The 24,158-nt window shown below is 27.1% G+C and overlaps 1 protein-coding gene across 1 annotated transcript; it reads left to right on the top strand.

Annotated features, from left to right (window-relative positions):
• The first annotated feature begins 4,202 nt into the window (after positions 1–4,202).
• Positions 4,203–12,421, top strand: LOC135931204 (eukaryotic translation initiation factor 3 subunit E-like). The gene is made up of 11 exons (XM_065468150.1): positions 4,203–4,331; positions 4,433–4,541; positions 6,377–6,642; positions 7,509–7,634; positions 8,480–8,604; positions 8,785–8,902; positions 8,991–9,092; positions 10,513–10,622; positions 11,217–11,319; positions 11,476–11,685; positions 12,291–12,421. The coding sequence occupies exons 1-11, from the start codon at positions 4,242–4,244 to the stop codon at positions 12,321–12,323; spliced, it is 1,392 nt and encodes a 463-aa protein (XP_065324222.1). The 5' UTR covers positions 4,203–4,241; the 3' UTR covers positions 12,324–12,421.
• The last annotated feature ends 11,737 nt before the right edge of the window (positions 12,422–24,158 follow it).

Raw genomic sequence — 24,158 nt, 5'->3', positions numbered from 1 at the left:
TGGTAGGAATTAAAAATGAAATTGGCGCCGACGGCCGGGTAGCCGTATTTAAGAGGGGAGGAGTGTTATGTTCTATCCCCCCCCTCCTTATTTCTTTTATTTTTGTTTCTCCTTGTTTCTTTTGTTTTCCCATCTTCTTTTATTTTGTTATGAAATTAATATATTATACCTTATTTTTATATTGCATTTGAAACTGGTTCTTACCAGTTTCATGAATGATTATATCGCGATTAAATAACAACTTTTTCTTTTCCCCCTTTGTTTTAAAAATTATAAAGGTGGAAAACAAAACACCATTAATCATTTTAATATTTTTTTTTTGTAATAGAATTTCTTTTTTTTAATTGTAATTTCTCTGATTCGAATAAACTTTAAAACTTACGTTGTCCAAGTGATTCCATGACTAAATCGATAAAACCCGGCCCCCTGGATCCAGTCATTGACCATCCCGGACCCCCGATCACGGACTGTATTATTCCCCTTTAGACTGGGGGACCCATCGGTTCAAATACAACAGTATGTGATAAGGGGAGTTAAATAATCACGCTGCACCGACTCTGGTTGGTGGACTTGAATGAGATGACTACCTAACCTAATGAGATGACCAAGAACCAAGAAAATTCTCTAGCACGTTCTTTCACTCCAAAAGCTTCTTTATTCATGGTGCCCCGGCTCTGGGTGTTGGACTGGAATATGATAACCAGCACCTAACCTAATGTGACAACCTAGAAAGAACTGATATGGAAGTTGAACGATAGGCTATGAATTCTATATAGTGAAACCAATGATGATTTACAAATAATTCTAAAATCCACGTAAGAAGGAAAGTTATTATAAATTAAATTTTATGCCGAGATAAAGGCATGGTATAAATTAACTTATTAAAATAACTTAAGTAAATCAATCATAATGGACATATTTGAATACATAAAAGGCCTTAAAAAAATATTTACTTAATAATGAATTAACAGTTGATTTTCTTAGTGAAATGCCTATTGATATTTTTCATATTCTTGAATTATGACCAATTGTGTAAATTAATTGAGTTATCTTATTTTTAAATATAATTAAAAATATGACAAAGTTAAACCATTAAAAATCCTAAACAAGAAGATAACACTAAGTCTATATCAAAATGTAATAGAAACATATGTATTAAAAGATTAAAAAGATAAAAATCATATAAATTGATTTAAAAAATTATAAAATTAATATAACTCTTATAAGTAATACTTAATGTGATAAAAAGTTTTTGAAATTTAAAGCTTTGAAGACTAAAGGTTATGTAAAAACTAAACATCTTCATTTTAGAAAAATATTTAAAAGATGTGATGAGGAGATCATTTTCTAAAAATTATCTTATGAAGAATTATTATTTTAAAAAATAACTTTTTGAATTAAAACTAGGGTGTGAAATTTAAATTTTTTATTAAAGAGAGGGAAATGTGCATAATATTTATTCGCATATTTTAACCTCAGGATTGAAAATATTAATATATAAATATAAATATAAATATTTAAACATTAAAACGCGAAAAAATAAATGACACTAAAACGCGAAAAAATAAATTGGACACTAAAACGCGAAAAATTAAAACGCTGAAAATATTATATAACAATCTTATTGATTTATCATTCTTCACTTTTTTATATCCAACTGAATGAATTATTATTTCTAATTATTCGTGACTGACGTATGATAATAACAATTTTGAAAATTGATAATAATAACAACTGGGCAAGCTATATGACAAATTCACAATTCATGAGGACAACTTTCGTTAAGGATATCAAGCTTACGATTTAAACAAACCAACGACTAGGACAAACCAACGATAGGGACAAGCCAACGATTAAGATGACTTATGCGACAACTTGCTCTCTAGGACTGCTTAGATGAACTTATGGGAAGGTTTTTTTAGAAGAGGGAGAATGTTATATTATAGAAATTAATAAATTTATATTGTATAATTTGGTTATTAAATAGTATATGTTTATTATGTAACGCGCATTCATTTAACTTATTTAAATTATTTATTTTAGTATTACTTTTCGTTTTATAACTTAACCTTTTAATATTATATACTAATTTTAGTTTGTAAAAAATTTATAAATAGTAGATTGAAAAAGTAATAAAATGAACATTTTAATACATTCTTTATTTTAGTGTTCTGAGGACTTCTTCTTTCTTCAGTCTGGCAAAAATATTATTTATAATTTTTTTTTTTTAAAAAATGTAAAATTATATCTAGAAAATAAATTATTGTTTATTCGATTGGTTTATGATTTTTTTTCAGACCAATTTAGTATATATTTTACTTGTCCTTGAAATTATTTATCGAAGAATTTGAAAACATATGAGGGCCATATTTAAGAAATAAAAATGTTATTCATTTAAATAATAAAAAGTAATTTTAATTCTTTAAAATATTTCTAAAGAAATTTATTTTTCTTATCAACCGATATAAATCTAGGGCTACTTAAAAAATAAATAATGAGTATTAATTATTATTTTGTCTATCCGTTAAAATTGAAAGAATTAGATGCTACTATGACTAGTGTTGTTACACGGCTCGTTTTCCGATATTTAAAAACGGCTAACTCAATATTTTAGCCAGAAAAATATAGCCTAAGCCCTGAGATTCTGCTAATAGATGTCTAAACCTTTGTTCTACAAACAAATTCTTCAGGTCTTGTGAATATTATTCTAGATGAAATATTGAGTTAGCCGTTTTTAAAAATCGACTCAAAACGAGCCGTTTTATAACACTAACCATGACTATTGGTTTATTTCAATGTGAACAATAACATAATTGCAAGTTGTAAAAATAATATTTATTCTTAAGTGAAATATTTATGTTTATATATTCGAATAAAAGTAAAATAAAATGAGAATTTAAAGAGAATAATATAATTAAGATAATGTTAAGATAAAATTTAAGGATAAATATACATTTCTTCAAAATAATAAATATATATATTTATAAATTTTTCATTTAGGACACTGCCTAAAAAAAACGAAATCATTTAAGTTAGGCATTATATAAAAGGCCCAAAGAAATAATATTAAAATCAGAGATATGCAGAACCGACCCTAAACCCTGACAGGGCCTAATTTTAATATGTTTTTTATATACCCAGGTCGGTCCTAAAAAATTTTTTTTTAAATGCCCGAATCGGCATGGGGCTATTTTAAGAAAATTCTCGAATTAAAGATAAATAAAATATATTTTAAAAAAAATAAGGCCAGCTGATCTTTTCTAAAATCCGAGAGTGGCAAAAAAAAATTTTGAAAAAAAATCCCGATGTGGTGCAAATTGTACTTCTGCAGCTGATTAAAATAATAGTAAATTGAGTTCAATTTACTCCTTACACAAATAACCAAAATAATATTAAAAAAAGCATTTTTACCCTCAAGAGATTAGAGTCTCATTATAAAAACTTTCTACGTAAAATGGGGTCTAAATTGTTTTATTTTATGCATATATATATATATATGGTTAATCAAAAAAATTCCCCAGGATAACACTATCCACTGTTTCTCTTGAATTAATATTATAATTTATTTGAAATTAATTTTATATTATATTTTTATAATTATTATAATTTATTCAAATTTTTTATTTAAATTATTTTTTAACTTTATTATATTAAATTATTTACTTTTTTAAGCAACTATAGCAGATATAATTAAGAATCATCAATTTTGTAGAAATCAAAATATGCTTGACTGCATTAAATTAGCGAATGCATATTTCGGCTCTTTATTAAAATTTTCGTAAAATTATATCAGTTTGTAATAAGTCCTTGAGCAAGAAAGAAAGATAGCATTTTTAGGCATATGACATACGGTACGAGCATCATATACTAAAATAGTCTAGTAAAAAAATAGTAATAAATTTTTAACCTAACATAAAGATTTTTTTTTTATATTAAAAACAAAAAAATTCAATATAAAAACATATAATTAAAAGAAGGGAAATTAAGAAAGAAAAAAATTAAAAAAAATTATTTAAAAAAAAAAGAAAAAAAAGAGGGATATCTAATTAGGTGTGGTCCACGGGGCATAATATATTAATTTTATTTAATTTTTTAATAGAAATTACAAAGAAAACAAATGCCTTTTATTGAAAATTTGACACTAATTCTTGATATAATAAAAGATATAATCTGGTCGATATTTAGTACATTGTCTACTTACATTAAGTTATAAAATAATTATTTCATTTAATCATATAAGAATGGCTGAATATAGTTTGTTCTCTAAAATTACTCCATATCTTGATAAACATTTACTGTTTCCTCTACTTGAGAATATGACTAATAATCCAGTACTTGTGAATAAAAATATAATTTTTTAGAAAATTTAATAATTACCATTAATTGTATTCAATCAAATATATTGCAAACTATTATTTTAATATTTTTTAAGAATTATGACCAAAAGGTATTAAATGATGTCAAGCTAAGGCTGTTGCAATCAACTTTTATGGTTGATTATGCTATCGAATTATATAACAATCCAAATGATGTGCCACAGGGTATTCTTGATATACTATTTTTATTTTAACTATTACTAACATACCAAATAATTATATTATTGCCTAACTAAGATTTTTGAATAAGCGACTACAATATTTTGATATATATTCTACCTGAAATTTGTCATTGATCTCATATTATTGCAATATCAATATGATATTTTATTTTATTTATCATCTAACTTTGAATCAATGCTATAATAAAAAATTTAGTACTTTCTATCAAAAAAAAGTAAACTAACTTTTACAAAATATTAAGATATCTGTTTTTTTTCAAAAAAAAGTTAATTATCTTATTTAAAATATGGGCAATGTTTATGGCTGACTATAATATTGTTGATTAAGATTTTCTTCAAAGTATTATTACAGAAGCCTTAAAATTTTAACAAATGTTCAAAAACGTTTGACCAACTATGCAAAATCTTCAAGCTTGGTTCTTATGTCTAACCTAGGTCTAATTTTTTTTAATATTGTTTTGACCATGATCAGAACCAAAATTTCAACCTTCAAATAATTATATTTCCAGAAGATATTAAGGGGATTAAAGTGGGAAAATTAACCTATTTTTTTTACTATTATTGATTTTCATTTATTAAAAATTTACTTAACAAAGCCTTATTGCAAAATATAGTGTAGATAGGGTTGTAAGCCACATTCTCAGGAGATTTTTGCCAGAATAATATTATGTAATTGGATTTTTTCCAAAGATAGTCAGTTATTTTATTTATTGTGCAAAATCCAAAAACATTGTATTGATGAGAGGGTAAAAAATATTTTAATTTTTTTAAACTAATATCACTCTACTACTACACCTTTTATATTTATTTTAAAAAATTGCGTGAGGTTGACAAGGCTACATATTTCCAAAAATTTTTAAAAAAGGGTATGAATGACAGTAAATTCCTAATTGGCATAATTGTAAATGATATAATGTTTTTTTTGACATATTAGATATAATTTATTATTGTGTAAATATTTGATTATAAAAGTTTTGAAACGTTAAAAAATATATATATGTCTTGTACCGATAAAATCAATTTCAATTATTGAAAATTTGAGTCAACGAAAAAACAATACTAAATTTTAAGCAATCGAATTATTTAATTTCAATCTTGACCCATTTGACCTTTTTTTGCCTTATTTATTTATTTTTTAAAATTTCTTTAAAATTCTTCTTTAAACAAATAGAGTGGATCCACACACTTTTTAAAAAATCCGTTTAAAAATAAGTTAAGATATGGAATATCATTTTTTTTGATAAAACATGGTCGCATAAATATTTTTATCGATTTTATTTGACTTCAAAAATGATATTAATTAAATATTTTTGGAAATTATTATAATTTGCTTCATGAATTTTAATTTAACTTTTCGTATATATTTATTAAAAAAATATAAGGTATAAAATTTATTCATAAAATACAACTTTTTTTAAAAAAAAATCTAATCTAAATAATAAAAAAAAATCAATGATTTAAATAGCTTCCGATTTTTTTACTTTATGTTTGGAAATTGACTTTAAATCAGTATTGTTTAATTTGATAAGTATTTCATATTCATCATTTTTTTAAAAAATATAGTTTAATAGAATATAATATATAAATAACAATATCTAAATTATTGTTGAATAATCTAATCAATGATTGCCACTTGACTCTCAGCTGATAATATTGATTTTGTAGGAATCTATAACTAGATAATTTTCACCCCCCCCCCCCTTCCCCAAGAACTAAAATGTGCATAATGATCAGCAAGAATATGAGTTTAAGGCATGCCAAGTATGCTTCTCCTTATTATATACATGTATTATATTATTGGTTTTTTTTAATGCGCAGAACTGTTAGAGAAGCGTAGGACAGTGTTGGAAATTCTGGCGGAAGCCGTAAGTGCTGCCGAACCCATAAATCAAATCATATCTTTACCGGAGGCAGTGGCACTGATCAGTAGGGAGAGAGAGTACACAGTCCTTTACCAAAATTTGAAAATAGAATTTAATTTTGACCCCACCATGTTGGAACATCTTTATAAAGTCGCACGCTTGCGTTTTGAATGCGGGGATTACTTATACGCTGCCAACAAACTGGATGCCTATCTTTCACTTGTGAGTTTTTGAAAAATATTATTATTCTCCCTACCTCTACATTACATAGGAAGTAGTGTTGTTTTGAACCGATTTTTTTAAAAGCGGATAACTCAGGATCTCCAGAAAAAAAATGGTGCTTAGGACCCGAGATTTTTGCCAATATATCTCGGGTCTAGAATTGGAGTGCTCCACTCGACATTTTCAAACATTCACTGAGTTAGAAGTGGATGATAACTTATTTATTCCCAACATATATATAAAAATAAAAACTAGATTAAAAAAAATATTAATTTTAGCCCAAAGTTTTTGTTCAAAATTGATCGATAACTTTTTTCCTATAATTTTTTTACTTTAAACTTTAATGTTGATTTTCTCATTTTAAACATTTGCGCAGATGGAACACTCCAATTCTAGAGCGACCATTTGTCTAGAAGACCTTTGTGCCTTCTATGAACAAAATCTTTAGACTCGCATAACATTTGCGCAGATGGAACGCTCCAATTCTAGAGCGACCATATGTCTAAGACCTTTGTGCCTTCTATGAACAAAATCTACAGACTAGCGTAGCATTTTTTCTGGAAAAAATACCGAGTTTGCCGTTTTTTATCGCTTCGAGTAGTTTTAATTCAAAATTTTCACGCGAAAACACATGTTATCGATAACTTTTTTTCTCCGAATTTTTAGGTTCAGTCTGCCTCGTCACTTAATTTTTTTGTTTTTTTTATTATAAAATGAGATCACGTGCATAAACGTTAAATTATATTCTTTAAAAAATGGCCAACTTCCGGTTCTGATGTCTAGCTCGAAAATTTTTTCCCCCAGATTTATACGCTTCTAACACGTAATTTGTTCATGATTTTTATCATCCCTATATATTTTATCAGATAACCATGAACCATCCCAATTTCAAAACCGCGCTTTGGGGTAAACTGGCCTCGGACATTTTGAACCAGTTTTGGGAGCATGCGCTCAACGAGTTCAAACAGCTGAAGGAAACTATAGATAATAAAGTATAAAAAAAACGAACAACGATATAAGGGATAAACTGGTGTAAAGAGAGAAAAATTTTGGGAGTAAGGAAAGTGAGGATATAATATGTATTTTATCCAAAATTTTTCTAGATAATCTTAAATTTCATACTTATTGAAACATTTATACTTATTTGTAATTTTAAATACATGGAATTACACAAAAAAATAAACTCTATAAGTAATTTAAATGCATGGAATTAAAAAAAATAAATAATAAATTCCATTTTGTAATTTAAATACATGGAATTACAAAATTTTTTTTAAAATAAACTCTATAAGTAATTTAAATACATATAATTACAAAAAAAATAAAAAAAATTCTATTTGTAATTCAAATACATGGAATTACCAAAAAAGAAACAATAATCAAAATACAAGACTTACTTTAAACACTGAAACACAATTCAGCAGTTCTTTATGTCACCTTTAAAGATTCGGCTTGAGTTTAAGGTATATCGGACTTAGAAATCCTCAATTGGAATTTTTTTCAGCCAATACCGCTCTCCCACTCGTTATTTATTAAAAAATATTTTTTTAACGCGCCCCGATTGGTTAAAATTCTTTAGAAAACTCTACGCCCTCCCCTGCTGGAGAATGGGCTGGTGAACTAGAAATTCGCCCTTTCGAGTTAGAGGTTTGCAAATGGCGGACGGGTTTTTAGCCCGCAAGCACGCCCGTCCAATATTTAAAAAATTTTACCCGCTAACCCGTCCGCCAACTTAGATAGGCGGGAGGGCTAAAACCCGGGGGGGGGGGTCAAGTCGACAGACCTCTAATTCAAGTTACATCATTTATTTACACTATACATAAACGTAACAACGCAGGTTTATAAGAACGAAGTGGAAAGCTTGCAAGAAAGGACTTGGTTATTACATTGGAGCCTCTTTATTTATTTCAATCACCCGGACGGAAAAGAACACCTGATCGACTTGTTCCTCTACCAAATACCGTTTGTGCATAATAAATAATCTATCCGGCTTTTATTTTATTTTAAAAATTTAAACGCTTTTGGTTTTCGAACCCCCAGAAAAAATAAAATAAAAATACGAACGAAAAACGCGCACGAGGAAAATTGATTTTAAATTTTCTAATTTTTATTTTACATATATATATTATATCTAATTTAAAGATATTTGAACATAATTCAAACGGTGTGTCCCCATTTGCTACGCTATTTGACGGCCGCTGTCATAACCAGTAAAAGGAAGAAGCAAGCCCTGAAAGATCTGATTAAAATATTCAAACAAGTTGTTTTTTTTTTATAAACAAATAAAAGTTTTTTAATTAATATTCGAATAATAAAAATAATTATAATTTTTTATTTGATTCCACTAGGAATATTACGCTCACAACGATCCCTTAATCGAATTCATGGTCAGTTTATTCGTCGATTGCGATTTCGAAAAGGCCAAGAAGAAGATGTTGGAATGTGCCATCGTAAAAATATAATTTAAAAATATTTTGTAGGGAAACAAGGGAAAAATAATTCCTACTCAAAAAAAACACTCAAATTTTTTTTTTTTTGTAATCTGAGAAAGGGTGGGATTTACATCTTAAGAAAGAAAGAAAGAAAGAAAAATATTAACTTTGGGAAAAAATTGAGGGTTCCTTTTCCTTATTTTATAACAACACTCTTCTTTACTATAGATTTATTTTTCCCATAAATTTTGGTCACGGCACCATTTATATGTATACAACATATTAAAGTATATATAACATATAAATAGAATAATGGAAAATGTTAATATAAGATTACCCTTTATTGTGTAATGATTAAAATCTGATTTCCAATTTATATCACGATAAAGTTCAACTAAAAATTAAGAAAAAATTAAAAGTAATATCCAAATTGAAAATGATAATATAATAATAATAATGCGTGTATGTTCTCAATTTTCCCTTTTCTTCTTTCTATTCATCACCATATGTGTATATTTGTAAAAAATAATCTCATGCATAACTAGGGACCTGGAGTGAACAGTTAAACCATTATAAACCGTTATAAATATCAGAACCGAAATAATTATTTTTTGAAGGAGTAAAAAGAAGCTTTATAAAGAAAGGTTATAAACCGGTTCAGATTTTAATATTTTAGGAATCAAAAAAATTTGAATATCCAAAATTATATTAACTTGCTCCTATAGTACTGGCGGTTCCCGCAACGCCGGTTTCTGTAGAAAGGACCTTTTCGAGGCTAAAATTTGTGTTATCGTGACAACAAACAAATATTAATCCATTTACATTAGAAAATATATTATACTTATAATTATATTTAAAAATCAATTATTTCGAATCTTATATATTTTTTTTTATATTATAATTCATAGATGCTTATAATAAAAAACAAATTAGACGATGGCGTTGCTTCAATAAAACAAAAATTTCTAAGCGTAATTGAACAATAATGAACCTTTATAATTAGCCTAAACCCTAACCGAACCTTTGTAAATTTTTTCTTCAAGAACCGTAAACCAAAACGTATCCATTATAATTTTTTACATTCTGAACCGTAACCAAACCGAACCGTTATAGCCGGATCGGGTAGAGAATTTACATAAAAATTAATGCCGGGACGGGTAGAATTTGAAAAAATATCAAGGCCGGTCAGGTCGAGAATTTATAAAAATAAAATGGGACAAATTTGTAACTCAATATTACTAAATGGTATATAGTGTAGTGGGTGGGTAATGTAAATTTTTTTAAATTTTATTTGAAGATAAAATAAATACAAAAAAAATTATAGCAAACTTGGTTTATTAAATCGTGATTTTTTTATTACAAAATATCATTGATTTAAATCACGATTTTTATTACAAAATATATTTGATTTAAATCGTGTTTTTTAAAAAAAAAACAGTTATTAGAATCGGATTTTTTTCTCTGTAATCACAAAGATGAATGCATGGAAGCTATACGCCAAATGACTTTCGAAAAATATACCAAAATTCACCAATGCCTTAGTTTGAGGTTTGTATCACATTTCACTTTTATCGAGAGAAGGCTTCCATGTTGAATGACAAAAAAAAAATATTATTTTTAAACTCCCAATTAGATAATTATAAGTAAAAAAAAAGTCTGGTCTATACCAAAAATTTTTTTATAAACCTAGACCTGGCTTATAAATTCGCCGGTTTTAATTATAATACGGGATCGGTATCCGTTTTAATATTCGGTAAATTTTAGCTAACCGAGATTGCCCACCATTTTGAATACGAATCGAATAACGAATTATTCCTACTCGATTCTTTTGAGCGTATAGAGAATAGTTTATTATTCGTTATCAAATAATTTGTCCTGCCCAAGCCCTATCCGGAAATCATTTTTTTTTTATTTGTCCTGAAAACCCCGACAAAAATGGAAATTATTTGTCTGCCCGGCCTAGACCGAATTTTTTTTATAACAATATAACCCGGTTCTCGTAATTCGCGTATCTCAAATACGAATAACCGTTAATCGATTTTTGAATGGGCCCTAATTATAATATAGGTTAATTAGGCTAAGATGCCATCTATTATGTTATTTTGCATTGATATATAAAAAGTGAAATTTTAAAAAATGAAGCGTTGTCGCGGAGAAATTGAATATGAATGTCGCGGAAGCGGAAAAGTGGATCGGCAACCTCGTCGCGACCACCAGGGTCGATGTTAAAATTGAATACAGTAAGGTTTGAAAAACTATTTCTCTTCTTTTCCCCTTCACCCGATTACCAATATTGTTATTTTTTTATATCTCCGAGGTAAATTTATATATATATAAAAAGAATAAAAATAATTATAATACATGTTACGTATATATTTATACAATTATTTTTTAAATAAAGGGTCACGTACTAATGAATACGCAAGTTATTCCGCCGTACCAAAAGATAATCGACAAGGCCAAAACCCTGTCCTACCACACTCAAAACATGGCTTCCTTGATAGAGAATAGGGCCCTGAGTAATATAGCCAACCCGCCCATGAATGACAGTTCGTCTGCCATGGTCTTGGGTGGAGCGACGGCCCCATCAAGTGGCTTCAGCAAAAATAACGTAATTTTAAGCTGCTTATTCTTTAATGCTAACCGTCGTTATGTTGGGGTAGGAATGTGACGCCACCCAATCCATTTTTATTTTAAAAAATGAACAGAGTTGTTAAAAGATACTTTTTAAATGGATCTAGATACAGATACATCGTCTAAAATAATATCTTGATACAGATATTTTGATCAAAAATCTATCTAGATACAGATACCACATTTTTATATCTAGATACAGGATCTAGATACTTTAACAACTCTGAAAATGAATAATCGTAGCATAGTCTAGGGTTGTTAGACAGAGCTCGTTTTGAAGTCGATTTTTAAGAACGGCTGACTCAATATTTCATCCATAAAAATATTACGCAATCCTGAAGATTTTGTTCATAGAAGGAGAACAAAGGTTCTTAGACATTATATTGTCGAAATCTCGAGACTTGGTCAATATTTTCTGGCTAAAATACTGAGTTAGCCGTTCTTAAACATCGGTTCATAACCTTTTAACAACACTAGTTCTAGTCTATTCAGCGAATTACAAAATTAGGATATAATATTTAAGTAGATTTTACCTTTTAATTTTAAATATTATTATTTTTTTTAAAAAAATAAATTTTTAAGGCTTATTACTGGAACAATCTTCAAGCTGTCTAAGAAGTCTAAGGAAAAGAAAAATACCCTTAAATTTTTTTATAATAATTTAATTTTTCGATGTATTGGTCTAAATAAAACATCAAATCTTGTCTCACAAACAGATATTTTTATATCAATTTCAACTTATTTGATAGATTTTTTTAGTTATATATATATATTTAATTATTTATGCCAATCATTTTATAAAAAAATTTTTCCCAAGCCTGGTCAACCCATAGCAATTTTCAATATTTTTTCCCAACCCGGGAGATATGTAAATCTCTAAAAACCATTTTAACCCAGCTCACCTCTACTTCAGACAAAGGCCAACCCATTAAGACTGAGAATGAATACTATTTTTATAAAAATATATTTAAATTAACTTTTACCTGAGGGCCCTATAAATATTCTGTGTTAAATATTACACCTATACCTAATTAAAAAAATTCACAAGCCAGGTCCACCCACTTGGAAAAATTTTCTCAAAAAGACCATAATAATTTTGATAGTTGAGAACTGAAATAAATAAAGTCACAATGCATTTAAAAATACAATCAGAATATGAAAGTTGCATGGGCCTTGGTATTTGATCAGGCCTGGCCATGTCTCCAAAAGAAATTTTTAGGCCAATTTTTACATATTTAAAATTAAAAAATTTTCAGGAATCTAAGACTATATTAATTTTAAAAAATTTTTCCCAAGCTACTTCCAAGTCCATATTAATTGTGAAAAATATTTCCCAAACCCAGAATAATTTATTTTTTCCTTAGATCCAGAAAAATAGGTGTGATGTAGGGGTTTATAAGAATTAAATCTGTCTAATATGTATATATTTTTTTTCATTTATATTTTTGGGAAAATTTTTCAAAATTAGGATCAAATGAAGGGGAAATATCTGATTTACCAATCATTCTACTGGTTAGCTCCTGCCTGTTATTTATATGAAAATCATGAATACATATTAAAGTACCATGCTAAAAATATGTTCTAATAAATTTTAAACAAACCATTACCCTTCCAAATGATTTATTACTTAGTTATAAAATATAATTTTTTGTTATTAAATTACAATAGAAAAAATATTATAAGTTAAGAAATAATAGGAGGTTAACTTTAATCATAGTCAAATTATATTTAAGTTAAGCAAAAAAGTTATATATTTAATCAAAAAAGTTATGAAAAATATGCATTCTACAATTAAATTATGAAGTTATGAGAAAATAAACAAAACTATGGAATGCATGTAGAAAGGCCAATTTCAGAAAAGATAAGAGAGATGCAAATATTTACTCATGCATAAAAATTACCTAATTAAGAGATATAAAGTTGTATAAAATTCAATGTGGAATGGATCCAGAAAACTCTCATCTGCAAGAATAAATTTTTAGATTATAAAATACAAATGAATAAAAATTTATTTTAAAAGACTTTTTAATTGTACACATAAATTAAAATTACTAAATATATACCTTATTAACATATTTTATAAAAATAATGGAAAATTTTTAGAATAACCCTAAATAAATACAAATTTTTAAATAACGCCTCATAAGATGGGAAAAGTTCTGATTCATCCCTCGGCAAATAAAAGAGAAAATTCTGATTCCCCATATAATGGTTTATATTTTAAATTATACATAAATTCAAGAATTAAAAAAGTATTTAAATTAATCTCGTACTCTTTGAATCGTATCTATTTGATAAATTTTGTCAGATTAAGAAAAAAAAAATATTTTTCCAGATTAAGAAGAAAAAAAAACATTTGCCGGGATTCGAACTCAAGTCCAATAATACATCTAGATTTGTAAGCGGAGTTTTTGCCCGATTGGGCCATAGGCACTTTTCAAAATTAACGATTTTTTGAATATATATTATAAAGTGGGACATGAAAAGTGTGACAGTTGTCAGCGTAATGGTATTTTTGTGACAAGGCTTTTATATATATTGTAGATCTCATTTCTCTTGCACAAATTTTTAAGGGACAGGAAGTTAAAAATCCTATTAAATGGAGGTAAAAGAAATGTTTTATATATAAATAGAATTGTTATATTCATTAGAAGTGTTTAAAATTTAAATTTTAAGGTTCGTGTACCCAGATACATGAATTTGGGATTTTTTGGTTATTTTTTTTAATCAATTAAAAGTTCTTTATTTGCTATCTATAGTTAATCCTACTGTATTCCAGAAGATGGTTCTGATCCTAACTTTAGTGGTTCATTAGATGAGGAAATTCTTGATTCAAGATCAGCAGATGTTGATTCTAACGGAAATGCGGTATTTCAACACCACTACATTCCAATTTTAAATTGTCTTTTGATAAATGGTTTCTGTGGTATAGAACTTCAAATATCACTCGCCCAAGAGGGCTAGTCTCCAGTGTGGCTACAGCGAGAGCTAATAGATTTTATAATTGCCAGTTTCCAAATGAATAAGAATTTCTTAAAGATGGAGCTTGGTTTCACATAAGATCACGTAAATGGTATCACCGTATACGTATAGTATTCCATAAACTTGATATGATGCTAATAAATCTTGGTTAACGTATATGCGAAATTTTGTAAAATAACAGATTCCATTATTAACATTTAAAATTTCAATAGCAGGTACTCAGTAAATGTAACAAGAATACGAACGCTAGGCTAAAAAAAGGAATATCAATTGACACCAAATATAAAGAAAAATATAGCAAGGGGCCGACAACGAAGAAAGAAATATGATAAGATTTAATAGCACTCAGGCCAAAATATAGTAAAATGGCGCGATGCAAAAGACCTGTGTTTTACTATTAAAAACGATTGTTTTTAAAATTATTTCATGTAAATTAATATAAATTTGTTTTATTTACATTATATTTATCAAAATAATAAAATTAGATTTCTTAATTTTGTAATAGGTTTGAAATTGCACATGGTATATTTAAATACACACACTGAAATTTTTTTTTTACGGTTAAGGGCCGGCCATTTAAAGACAAAATTAAGTTTTTTTAAATAAAAATTATACCAATTATTGATATGTCGGGCAATATAGGGTTAATCACAGAAACAATTTAGATTTTTATGGTTCATTATTGGGAAACGCAACTCAGCTCAAAAATTAGTTGGCACTTTTATATCGCGTCTGTTTTTCAATCAAATATTTAGTAATTGTTGTATCGCATAAAAGTAAATTGATTTTCGATAGAAACGCGATGAACACCAAAAAAATTGGAAAAATTTTATTCAATTAAAAGTCTATCAGCTTTCACAAGGCTGCTTTTTTATTTATAAGATTTTTTTTTTCAAAATTCCTAAAATTCTCTACTCACTACGATAGAACCCAATGTTCTTAGAGAAATAGCATCTATCGGGAATCAAGATGAGAATAAATGCATCAACTAGGCATAGCTTGGCATCAAGCCAGGATACCCCTCCAAACATGTTGATCTTGGGTATAATATACCTCGCTATTGATATCAAATCCACCTTCAATTTTTTTTAAAATTTGGGCAAGCAAAGACACTATGATCTAACTAAGAAATTAACTAAAATTTTAAGCCTCCTAACTGTCTCAAAATCTCTTCATTTATTAATTATATAATGATTATTTAATTTTTAACGTAACCCATCAATCAACAAATATTACGTATTTTTGATTGGACGAAAATTATAATAATGTGTCTTTGTTTTTGAATATATTATATTGATTATTCTTAAATTTAGACTAAGATATTAGATTAAAAATCCACTTTATGCATCAACCATAGTAATTGTATAAAAGAAAGATAAAACATTAGGAATTTATGGGGATTTTAAAAGAACTATATTTCAAAATATTAATATTGATTCATACCCAATACCAAGAAGAATCCAAGATTTATTATACCCAGTTTGGGAAAAGCAGAGTAATTTTTAATATTGAATCTCTCAGATGCCTATTTTAAAATTAAAGTGGGGGAAGAGTCTCAAAAATATCTTGTAATCAATACGCAAGAGGATTACTTAAATAAACAAGACTATCTTTTGGTATATCGTCTTCTCCAGCAATATTTCAACGAGCTATAAAAAGGTTTTGAAGGAGTAGCTCGTTATTTAAATGATATTACAATAACCGGGAAAAATGGAGAGCAACAAGAAACAAATTCCTAAAAAGGTAATAAAATGTCTAGACAAAATGGAATCAAACTAAAAATTAAAATGTAAATTTTTCAAACAAAATGTCGAGTATACTACTTAGGACACAATATTTCAAAAAACGGGATTACAACTACAGAAAAATACTGGAGCAGTAAAAAAATCACCAGAATCAACAAATCTAAAACAATTACAGTTATTTCTAGGGTCAGTAATATACTATTCAAAATTTATTCCAAATTTTGCAGACAAAGCCAAACCATTTTACAAATTATTAGAAAAAGCAGTAGTTTGGAGATGGACAGATGAATAAAGCAAAAAGTATTACTTGAAATATTACAACATTATGATCCAAAATTACCCATCATTATATTAGCAACAGATACGTAAGCCATAAATTGGGAAATTAATATCACGGAAGAGGGTAAGGAGAGACCATTCGCATTCTCCTCAGGAATGCTAAATGCAGCGAAGAAAAATTATGGTCAAATAGAAAGAAAAGCTCTTGCCATCATGTTTGGGGTTACAAAATTCAAAGAATTTATATAAGGAAAAGAGTTCACATTAAAAACAGACCACAGGCCATTAATGAGTTTATTTCATTCAAGAAAAGTATACCAACAACATCATTATTAGCAGGTTACCAATATGAAATAGAATTCAAAAGTAGTAGAAAACTAGCCAATGCTGACATATCTCGATTACCTTTGCAGGGAAATGTAATATTAAAGGAAGAATCACTAGATCAAATATAGGTGGGAGAACAAACACCATTATACGCAAGCGAAATTGAAAGAAAAACAATGCAACATGATTTACTCTCTAATAAAGTATACTGGTATACAATAGACGGGTTGGCCAATAAACTATGAAACATATTTAAATGAGTATTGCCAAAGAAGAGAGGAAATCACGACAGAGAGAGGGGTTGTTTACTATGGAGAACTAAAATGATAATACCACAACAATGCCTAAACAACGTGTTAGACATGATACATCAACGACATATCGGATTGGTAAAAATGAAGATGAGAGCAAGACAATACGTGTAGCGGCCTAATATAAACCAAGATATAGAAACATGAGTCGAAAAATATAGAGAATGCCAGGAACAACACGATATGCCTCAAAAGATATCATTTCAAAATTGACCAAAACCACTAAAAGCATGGCACAGAGCGTCTACATGAGCCGGGGGGGGGGGGTGGTAGGAACAGTTTGCATCCTAATATCTATAAAGGGGTAAGGGGTAGGGGGTAGGCATTTTGGGGGGTAGGTTATAATAATCTCGAAAATTTTCTATTACATTTTTAAATTATCTATGGATAACATTTTGGTATATAGGGGGGGTAGATATATATTTTTGAGGGGAGGTTTGCATCCAGTAAATATACTGTCATGTAGACGCTGATGGCACCGAAGTACATATTGATTATGCTGGACTATTTCAAAATCATTAATGGTTGGTAGCGATAGATGCTGTCTGTCGTTGGCCAAAAATAGTTTCCATGACTAGTGCAACAAAGAAAGCACGATAAAAAAAAATTAAGAAATATTTTGCCAGACCATCCTCAGACTAACGGCATGGTCGGACGTTTAGTTAGAACCTTTAAACAGAGCATGGATACAAGAAATGAGAGGGATTTGGAAACGAGTTTAGCTTTTTTTTTCTCTACAATTACCAAAATACACCAGGGGTAGAAATTGAACAAAGTCCAGCAGAAATACTACTTAAAATTAAACCTAGAGGATTGTTTGACCATAAATTTGTACGGGGGAACAAAAAGGAAAAGTTAGAATACTACACTCAAAAATTAGAGGTGAAAAAGTGTGGTGGCGCACTTACAATAATAAAGAAAATAAATGGGAAAAAGCCTTTTAAAAACATACTAGAATCACTACGATATGAAGAAAATATAGATACGTCATACCGATTAATTAAGGAAAAGAACCGAAAATATATTAACTTAAGAGTACGAAGTAGAAGAGAGAAATGAAGAGATTTTAGACAATAACGATGAATTGAACCTAAAGGAGAGGGAGAATAACGATACAAGTCAAGAATCTGAAGGAAGTCTTACACAAAAGTTAGAAACTACAAGTAGTCAAGATCGATAACCTAAAAGAATATGAACTAAACCAATTATATTGGGGAGATAAATGTTATGTTATGTATTGTATATTTTATTTTTGTATTATTTATAATATGTTTATTTTCTTTATATATATTTATTATATGAATTTGAAGAAAAAAAATGCGATTTGATGACGAATAAAATAAAGATATATTTTAAGAATTACAGCTATTAATACATTTCATTTTTTCTTTGTATTGAATTTTATCTCACAAAAATTTTAAGTTTATTTTCTTAGATAAAATGTAAACTAAATAAAAATTCATTCAATTTATCTATTCGGTAAATTTCTAATGAGAATGAAATGTGCAGATATCCAAATAAAAGTATTTGGAAATATAATTATATTTCTAAGGTATACTACAGGAAGAAAGAAACTGCAAAAAGCTGCCCAACAAGATGGAACCTTCGACATCAAGCTGTTACAGCATTTTGAATCTAATTAGCATATTTTGAATGCCCTTTGAGAAATATCAGAATGGGCTTAACTAGATGTTTTATCAGGATCAGATATATTACAGAATTTCCCAATCAAAAAAGGAAAAGTGTCAATCAAAAAAGAAAAAGTGTCAATCAAAAAAGGAAAAGTGTCAATCAAACAAAAGGTTTAGGAAAAAGTCTTATCAAAAGGAAAAGTGTCAATCAAAAAAGGAAAATGTCAATCAAAAAAGGAAAATTCCCAAAAGGAAAGAAAAAGTGTCAATCAAAAAATGAAATTTTCCATTCAAAAAAGGAAAATCGTTATTTTTTAAATTTTCTTACTATATCTTTTCTCAATTTATTTTTCTTCTCTTTTGATAATCTTTTTCTTTGTCTTTTTAGACAAATATTTTAAAAATTTTTCCTGTTATTTTTCTTCACTTCTTCTTACTCGATTTTTTTTATGTTATTTTTTAACAGTTTTTTTCCTCTTTTTTCATCCTGCATAACAATATTTTGATTTTTTATGATTTTTTAACCTTATATTTAGAGCTGTAACTTACCCCGGAAAATTGGTTCAGAAGAAATTTCCCTGGGATTGGGGGAAAAAGGGAAAATTGGCTGGAAAAAAGGAAAATTAGATAACGGAGAATTAAAAAATAACCACAAAATACACTTTAAACCTTTCAATTTTTTTTTAAAAATAACTTTATTAATTAAAATAAGCATACAAATTATAAATTACATTTAAAATTCACAGAATGCCAATGTAATAGCAAGCATCATCAACTTTATGGGATGTAATTAAAATTCTTTTGATATCCCGAACATGATGTAATTTGTGTGATCCTTTAAACGTATGTTATGCCTTCTTATTGATACTAATTTTTGGACTCTTTCTTTCTTAATTCTATTTTCTAGTTTTTGAAGGAATTTTTCCAAATGCTGACCCAAACTCTTTCTGAGAGTCCCTAAAGGGTGGCATTGAAAGACAACTTACTGCCACTTGACAGAGGGGTTGATTTGAATACAACCTTTTTCACCAAATGAGTAGTTTGGTATGGATTGAGCTCTCCCATATGCCAGCTCCTTCCTTTATAGAAACCTTATTTTGAACGATTTTCTCCTAATTTACCCATAATTTTTCCAAATAGCACCATTCAATTGGGCTGAAATAATATTAAATTTAAAGCTACTGTACACTCCATAATATATGGGATTCTGAAAATTTGTTTCATATATTCTTGGAAACAAAATTTCTTTCGTTTTTTTCAAATCTTCATTAAAAATAAAAGTTATGAATTGAGTTTATCTTTTGTATCCCAAAATATTTCTGGTACGATTCTACAATTATAATTTTGTTATAAATAAATTTCATGAAAGTCAATCCTACTTTGTCCAATATGATCAAAGTTGTTAAAAGATACATTTTAAGATACAGATATTTTAATCAAAAATCTATCTAGATACAGATACAGATACAGATACCACATTTATATATCTAGATCCTTTAACAACTCTGAATATAATATGTCTTCTTGTTTGTCTATAAATAAACTTGAAATTGCAATTTCTTGCAAACACTTTTTTATTTTTTTTACAACACTTTGCAACATTATAACAAAACTTCACCATCTTGTCGGACTTGGAATCGAAGATTTACATCCTTTCAATATTCGCCTTTCTTTAAAAGTTGTCAATAAAAATACCATTCAATTTTTTTTATTTAATTATTTGTTTGGTTTTTTTGATGATCTTTCAATAAAACGGTATTTGGCATTAAATCTTTAATAAGATGATTCAAGCCATGTGAGGCACATTCAAAGCATTCAATATAATTATATTTTGCCCAAACAAGACTCTAGGTTCTTTTTCATATTCTTTGCATTATCAGTTACTAGTGAGATAAATTTTTTACTACAAATTTGTTCAATTACCTTGTTCAGCTCAGATGCGATATAATCCCCCGTGTGAGCACTAGATCCTGTATCAATGGGTTCAAAGAAAATGGGTTCTGGAATCTTAATTATGGAATTTAAATTATAAATCATAATTTTTGCAATAAAATATTATATTTGTATTAAGGCAAAATTTCCCGTTTCCCTGCCTTTACATCTCTACTTATATTTTAATCTTTTATACATTTCTAACCTTTTCACTCTCTTTAAGTCATTTTTAATTTTTATTTTTCTGATCTTTTCTCAATTTTTTTTTTATTATTCTTTTTTGCTTTCTTAAAAATAATTTTATTTTAGATTATATTTTATTAATTTACATATCGTTTTTTGATATTGCAGTTCAAACTTATTTAATTGTAAAAAGGTATATTATAATCAAACGATTAATTTAATTCAGCAATTGTAATTAAATAATTTGATATGTAAAAAAAATTCCAATATAAAAAAAATTGTCTGCCAAAAATTTAGTGAAAATTAAATATAATTACTAAAAAAGAATTATCAAAAATGAGAGAAAAAAATTGAGAAAAGATCAAAAAAATAAAGATCAAAAATGACTTAGACAGATTAAAAAGGTTAGAAGAAATTTATGTAAAAAATTACAATATAAGGAGAAAAAATCATAAAAATTCAAGATATTGTAATGTAGAATGAAAAAAGAGGAGAGAATTGTTAAAAAATGGCATAAAAAATTGAGTGAAGAAAAATAAAATTTATAAATTATTTTTAAAAATACAAAAGAATTATGAAATATGAGAAGGAAAATAAATTAAGAAAAGATAGTAAGAAAAATAAAAATTTATAAATTTTTTAAAAAAAATTTAAAAAATAACCATTTTCCTTTTTTGATTGGGAATTTTCTTTTTTTGATTGACACTTTTCCTTTTTTGATTGGACCTTTTCCTTTTTTGATCGGACTTTTTCCTAAACCTTAGGGACTTTTTCTTTTTTGATTGGACTTTTTCCTTTTAATTGACCCTTTTCCTTTTTTGAATGGGAAACCCTGTATTAGATTCAATATGACTAAATATCAATTCTAAATTATAAACTAATCTCAATTTTATGATGCATAAAAAATATTGAAATATTTTTAAAAATTTAATATCTTTAAATTAAATTTTTATCAATTGAGAAGACCAATGGCAGGTTTTGGCGGGATACTTATAAGCCATTTTAAAGAATAAAAAAAATCCAACCAAATTTCTAAAAACATTATAAGCTACTGGATTGTCTAAGGGCACGAATGACGTTAGATGGACTTATTTTTTGTAAATTTTATGACAGTTTTAAGTGACAAGTTCTTCCAGGTGATATATAGTTATAGATGATCCAGCCGTAATAGGAAGAAACCCCCTGAAAAAAAACCCATTGAAAACCTCTGTCCCAATCAAAATAAAAGGAAAAGTTTCAATCATAAAAGGAAAATTATCCGATCAAATAAGGAAAATTCCCATTCAAAAAAGAAAAATCGTTATTTTTTCAATTTTTATTATTCCTTCTTATTTTATTTCCAACTTTTTACGATTTATTTATTATTTTTCTTACTATATCTTTTCTCAATTTCTATTTTTCTTCTCATTTTTGATATTCTTCTGTCTTTTAAAACTAATTTATAATTTTTTCCTGTTATTTTTCTTCACTACTCTACTCCATTTTTTTTAACAATTCAATATTTTAACTTTTTATGATTTTTTTCCCTTATATAGTAATCGTTTACATACATTTCTAACCATTTCAATCTCTTTCATTTCATTTTTAATCTTAATTTTTCTGATCTTTTCTCAATTTTTTTCTTCTCATTTTTGATAAATCTTTTTAGGAATTATTTTAATTTTCACTTAATATTTTAGTATAACCTAGCAATAATTTATATTGATAAATAAATTTATGGGTGTCCATGACATTATATTATATTGATGAATAATTTTATAAGCGAATATCACAATCATTGACAGCTAATAAGATGTATTATCTTATTGTTTATCATTAAGGGTTTAAATTTATATTTAATCAACAGAATTAAAATTGTTTATCAGAATTGAAAACGCTATAACTCCTGATATTTAGACAATTGAAAGTTAAAAATTTTATTAAAAAGTATAATTGCTTCAGCAAGTATCTAAACGAACAGCTATTAAGATGTATTATCTTATTGTTTATAATTAAGGGTTTAAATTTATATTTAATCAACAGAATTAAAATTGTTTATCAGAATTGAAAACGCTATAACTCCTGATATTTAGACAATTGAAAGTTAAAAATTTTATTAAAAAGTATAATTGCTTCAGCAAGTATCTAAACGAACAGCTATTAAGATGTATTATCTTATTGTTTATAATTAAGGGTTTAAATTTATATTTAATCAACAGAATTAAAATTGTTTATCAGAATTGAAAACGCTATAACTCCTGATATTTAGACAATTGAAAGTTAAAAATTTTATTAAAAAGTATAATTGCTTCAGCAAGTATCTAAACGAACAGCTATTAAGATGTATTATCTTATTGTTTATAATTAAGGGTTTAAATTTATATTTAATCAACAGAATTAAAATTGTTTATCAGAATTGAAAACGCTATAACTCCTGATATTTAGACAATTGAAAGTTAAAAATTTTATTAAAAAGTATAATTGCTTCAGCAAGTATCTAAACGAACAGATATTAAGATGTATTATCTTATTGTTTATAATTAAGGGTTTAAATTTATATTTAATCAACAGAATTAAAATTGTTTATCAGAATTGAAAACGCTATAATTCCTGATATTTAGACAATTGAAAGTTAAAAATTTTATTAAAAAGTATAATTGTTTCAGCAAGTATCTAAACGAACAGCTTTTAAGATGTATTATCTTATTGTTTATAATTAAGGGTTTAAATTTATATTTAATCAACAGAATTAAAATTGTCTATCAGTTCAAATAACGCTATTATTCCTGGTATTTATAAAATTAAATATTTAATAATTTGTATTTTCTTTATACGGTATATAAAGACAAAAAATTTTTTTTTAAATATATTTTAATTTGATAATATACAAATATAATATTTAAGTCATAAAATTTATATTTTATAAAATAATTTATGTATCTAATTTATCCTGGAAAAGTTGTATTTGAAGGTTACTCATATACGATCCATAAAAAATGCCTCAACAAGGTAAGATGGCGCTGCTCAAAGTATTCATCTTTTAACTGCCGAGTAATATTATCATTAACACTAGAAAATCAA

This window comes from Gordionus sp. m RMFG-2023, chromosome 1, assembly GCF_954871325.1.
Source record: "Gordionus sp. m RMFG-2023 chromosome 1, tfGorSpeb1-WG-v2, whole genome shotgun sequence".
Taxonomy (NCBI): Eukaryota; Metazoa; Nematomorpha; class Gordioida; order Chordodea; family Parachordodidae; genus Gordionus; species Gordionus sp. m RMFG-2023.
The sequence above is the reverse complement of the archived record's forward strand: the minus strand, read 5'-3'. Positions and strand labels throughout refer to the sequence as shown.